The 5,027-nt window shown below is 33.9% G+C and overlaps 1 protein-coding gene across 1 annotated transcript in view; it reads left to right on the top strand.

Moving 5' to 3' along the window:
- Positions 1–2,582: 2,582 nt before the first annotated feature.
- Positions 2,583–5,027, top strand: part of LOC106460428 (60S ribosomal protein L7a-like) — a 3,866-nt gene continuing 1,421 nt past the window's right edge. Inside the window, exons 1-5 of the mRNA XM_013920123.2 lie at positions 2,583–2,720; positions 3,705–3,822; positions 4,100–4,249; positions 4,383–4,603; positions 4,802–4,932. Of these exons, the coding sequence (XP_013775577.1) occupies positions 2,706–2,720; positions 3,705–3,822; positions 4,100–4,249; positions 4,383–4,603; positions 4,802–4,932 (635 nt within the window). The 5' untranslated portion in view covers positions 2,583–2,705. The remainder of the gene's footprint in view (positions 2,721–3,704; positions 3,823–4,099; positions 4,250–4,382; positions 4,604–4,801; positions 4,933–5,027) is intronic.

Here is a 5,027-nt window from a genome sequence, read left to right as displayed (position 1 = left end):
CACGAATTTAATCATACAAAATTCACAGCCAAATGGAAAATCAACTGTTGAACACTATACGAGTGATATTTGGCATGTGACAAATGGAAGGATGTCATCACACTAGACAAAATTATTTGTTCTGAAGACGTCTTGGCAATTTATATCGTCCTATCAGTGATACAACATTACAAAAAATGGAACAGAATTTATAGCAAAAGTTTCTCCATGGGATTTATGGTAGTTACAGGTTACAGCTAAACTGGTAAGTTGAGAAAAATGTCAAGGTAACTTTCTACATATTATCAGGATAACGTGCTTATACCACAAGGAAGCAGTGTCCTTTTATGGGCTGGATTCTAGTAAGGTATGAATGATTTCATGAACACAAGACATCCAGCCACACATCCAAATCAACATGCTAGTTTTGCTACCAGTGAAAAAGGTAATTCATGCTATACCTTTCATAGAAATCTGTCATGAACCTCTGTGTCGCTGGGTTGTTGAAACGGGTCTTCAGAAGCCATCATCTGCACGTGATTGACGGATTTTGTAAAGCAGGTGAAGAGAGAAACAACATGATTTTAATGTGTTGCACAGAAGTTTCCTGCAATGGAAATTGCACTGCAGAGCAATCGTTCGTAACCAGAGCTAATACATAAAACATCATTGATGGTGGAAGAAGTGGCTGTAAAACCTAGGCACTCATCCTTGTATTGCTACCATAGATCGTGAACACCCTTGGGAAGTAAACGATCTCGGTACTGGCAGTACTCTTCGCATTATCCAGGAGTGTTGCGTTTCTAACTCATATGGAATTTTTAATGAAAGTAAATTACTTAGATGTTTTTCTATCTCGTATATTTATAAGAATAGGGCAATGCAAATATATTTAAGATATTTTGTGGTTTAAAAAATGTTAATCTTATTGGATTGAAAAATATACTTACCAGGATTTAACTGATATCACATTTACGTTTACCATTATTCAAAAGTAAAAATAAATTTGTAATTAATAAAAGTCCATACACATTTTATATCACAATTATTTATTACTGCAAAACAATGATATTTTGCTACATGTTTCGACCACGTTCGTTTGGGTCATCAGGCAGAATAAAAGCAGACAAGACAACAGTATGTAAATTATATATAAAAACTCGTTCTTAGAATACGTGGTGCATATCTCCAACAAACTTTTGGTTTAAGTGAAATTTTGGTAGAACACTGGTTACAAATTGATCCATAAAAATGTCACAAAGTAAAGGGGGAGGGGGAGATCCCACAGATTTTATTATTAATCAAGTTTCTATTTATATTTAAACAAAACTAACTATATGTATAACCTGTAGCTAAATTGTATTTTATAAACATCATACATAAAACCAAAAACACTGAAAGTGTATGTAGTGTTATTTTACATTTTCGCAGTGAATGCTAAATATGATTCTTAGTGGTCCTTAATGCGATAAGAGGGGTGTTATAGTTCAGCGTGTATTGAAATGTTCTTAATGCTGTAAAAGATTTTGCGCTTCTAATAAGTTTATTGTTTAATGCACAGATATTGTTAATGAGTTATCTACGATAGATTTTACAAGGTTCCTAGGTGGGTCGGCGTTAAGTTTACTGATTTGCAACACTAAAATCTGAGGTTCGATTCCCCACGGTGCATACAGCAGATAGCTAAATGCGGTTTTGTTCTAAAACTAATAAACAAAACAAAGGATTTTGCTTCATGTAATTATGTTTATGTTACTGGAGAAGTTATTGTGTTATAACAGGACAATGGCTTTAGTGTAAGGATCATTTAGATATAATAGCTACTACTGACGTTGAATTTGTTATGCATATCTTGCTTGGAATTTAAAGATAAATGACGCGACGTGACCTAGTGGTTAGATTGCTGGACTACAGATCAGAAAGGTTGAAGGTTTGAGGAATGATATGCCATTAAACACTCTATTCATTTTCAGCTGTGGAAGTGTTATGAATGTGACAGTCACTCCAGCTATTCGGTCAAGAATATTCATGTAGATGACAATTGCTGCCCTTCCTCTGGTCAGCAGGTATAAATAAAGGATCTCTAATCTGGTCGTTTAGATTTAAAATTCCAAATAATGATGGTAAATGACGTTTGGTAGAGACCGAGAATTTTAAGTCCTTTATATCCAAACTACAGGTGGCTCCAGTTCATCGAAGATTTAAGAACAGTAGATTAACTGTTTGTAATGCCTAGTTTAAAGTAAATCTGTAGACTATTATAATACAGGAAATGCAGGGTACATTGTGAAAGTAGGTGGACTGTATTTTATAATGTTTTTTCAATTCATGAAAACTTCATTTATCAGCATATCAACTTTATCTGTTAAACTAAAGAACTGTTAAAACTCTAGACTCAGTATTAGTTTACAATAAAGACTAAATTTACTTTCAAAAACAAATTTTTATGGACATGCATTTATATAAAATTGACAATTTAATATGGTACATCCAGATAAGTTTTACATGAAACATACTTTTAAGCCAATTTATATTTACTAAAACAGTTTGCGAAGCGTCACCTAGAGTGAAAGAAGTAAAGCTTCGTATTAGAACCTATAAAGTCATCGCTGACACGCTGTTCTTTCTCTGTTGACGAAGGATTGTGGAAAGTAGATGTAGTATTTAAATCAATAATAATCGCCATAACTATCTACATTTCATTTCCAAAGAAATTATAATTCAACATGGTACAGAAAAAGGTAAGTGTTGAAGTGAATATTTGTTAGCAGATATAAATTATTACAGATGTATTTAATGATTTGATATGCTCTATCTCTTGCAATAACTTGAATAAGACGCATGATTTGTATCCGCTACATTTCACTATTGATGTAATTTCAAATATTTTTTGTTTACTACAAATGTGCTTATACCACAGAAATATTAAGAAAAGAGAAACAAAAAATCGTAAATAGTAAAAAATAGAAAGCTGGGCAGAAGATTCTTTTGTCCTATTCTTAATCGTATGAATTCACGCTCATATGCGCAGGCTTAGTAAGCTGTAAGCAATGGTTTATCATTAAGTCATTGGACGACAATTGGCAAGTTTAGCTTTAAGTTTATTCAGTTTATTGTCATAAATAGTTTTTAATAGTTATACCCTGTTTGTTTTACCCACAAGATTCATTTGTATTTGTAACGATGTTGTACTTCATTGGGTTCATTATCTTATGATTCATTGATTGATAAGTTGTATAAATTTATAAATACAAAATATACCATGATTTAAAAACTAGAATATGTAGAAATGGAACGAAGTCAAAAGTTAGTATTTTAGTGAGACTTGAAACGTAATTTGTAAAGTGAAGGGATAAGTTTTTTTTTTTTCCTGATTAATTACTCAAAAAATATTGAATGAAAAATAAAATTGAATATCTTGACAATTTATGAGTTTAAAATGCCGAATATATATTGGGGTATATTTTTGTCATAAAATTATAATCTAAAGAATGTGAACGGTATTAAAATCTTGTTGTATAGGTTATAGCAGACCTGATCCTAAGTAAATCAAGAAACATTTATTCTTTAGATAAACTAAGTAGTACAAAAATTAAAGTTTAATATGCAAGTACGTAAGTCGGTATCTTAATTATATAAACAAAAATAAAATCTTGGTAGGTGAAATTTGTTGCCAAAAGAATGTGAAATACCTGAGAAAGTATTACTTTTGAATATATGTACAGATAAAAGGAAAGAAAGGAAAAAAGAAGATTGCTTCTGCACCTCTGGCCACTAAAAAGACCGAAGTGAAGAAGGTTGTCAACCCGCTGTATGAGAAGCGACCACGTAACTTCGGGATTGGTGAGTAGCTAGTATGCCAGTGGCAAATGGCCGATGATGCTTGGTTCGTACCAGCTAGGTCCTAGCTGCTAATAAAGACGCTTTCATCTTCAGGTAGGAAGTCTCGCTGCACGTTTTTGAGAAAATTGGCAGTTTAATGGTGGGGATTGTGAAATAGTTTTTGTAAAGAGTAAATATTTTAGCAATTTTTTTGTGTGGTTTTTTAACATGTTCTAAATACAGAAGTGTTATTGTGTATTATATGGATGTGCGTAAATCGGGTTGTATTCTTCATCAGGTCAGAACATCCAGCCCAAGCGTGATCTTAGCCGCTTTGTGCGATGGCCTAAATACGTTCGCTTGCAGAGACAGAAGGCTGTTCTCTATCAGCGACTTAAAGTACCTCCCCCCATCAACCAGTTTACACAGGCGTTGGATCGGCAAGTAGGTAAGTTGTCGTGATTTCTTTAATAACGAGTTTTTTTTATTATTAATACTCGAGTTTATAGCGTCAGTTTAAAATAGTTCCGAACGTTATCGTAGTGATTCGTTACTGAAAGTGGCATTACTTTAATTAACAGCCACACAGTTGTTTCGCTTGCTGGATAAATACCGTCCCGAGTCGAAACAGGCCAAGAAGGCTCGTCTTCGTCAGAGGGCCGAAGAGAAGGCTGCGGGGAAGGAGGATGTTCCGACAAAACGTCAGTTAGTGGTGCGTCAGGGGTGCAATACGGTCACGACCTTGATAGAGCAAAAAAAGGCCCAGTTGGTAGTTATCGCCAACGACGTTGATCCGATCGAGGTAAATTTCTAATTGTTTTGATATTTAGTCTTCTCTCGTTAATTAGCTGTGATGTTTTGTGAATTTCTTCACCTGATTTTTTTTTGTGTGCTGATAACGCGAGATTAACACTGAGCTTGTAATAAATAATGTTAAGTTTATCCGATTCATTGCGACATAAGAACGCGTTTTGAACGTTTATTGTTTTTAATCTATTAGTTGGTGCTTTTCATGCCCTCCCTGTGCCGTAAAATGGAAGTTCCTTATTGTATCGTGAAGAACAAGTCTCGTCTTGGTCGTGTGGTGCGGAGGAAGACGTGCTCGTGCTTGGCTCTCACCCAAGTCAAATCGTATGTTTTTAAAATACCATTTTTATTAGTTCTTTTAGCACAAGTAATTAAAAATTTTATATAAAACCTGCGTGTGTTTATAAAATACTCTAAAT

Source organism: Limulus polyphemus, unplaced genomic scaffold, assembly GCF_000517525.1.
Source record: "Limulus polyphemus unplaced genomic scaffold, Limulus_polyphemus-2.1.2 Scaffold768, whole genome shotgun sequence".
In the NCBI taxonomy this organism is placed as follows: domain Eukaryota; kingdom Metazoa; phylum Arthropoda; class Merostomata; order Xiphosura; family Limulidae; genus Limulus; species Limulus polyphemus.
The sequence above is the reverse complement of the archived record's forward strand: the minus strand, read 5'-3'. Positions and strand labels throughout refer to the sequence as shown.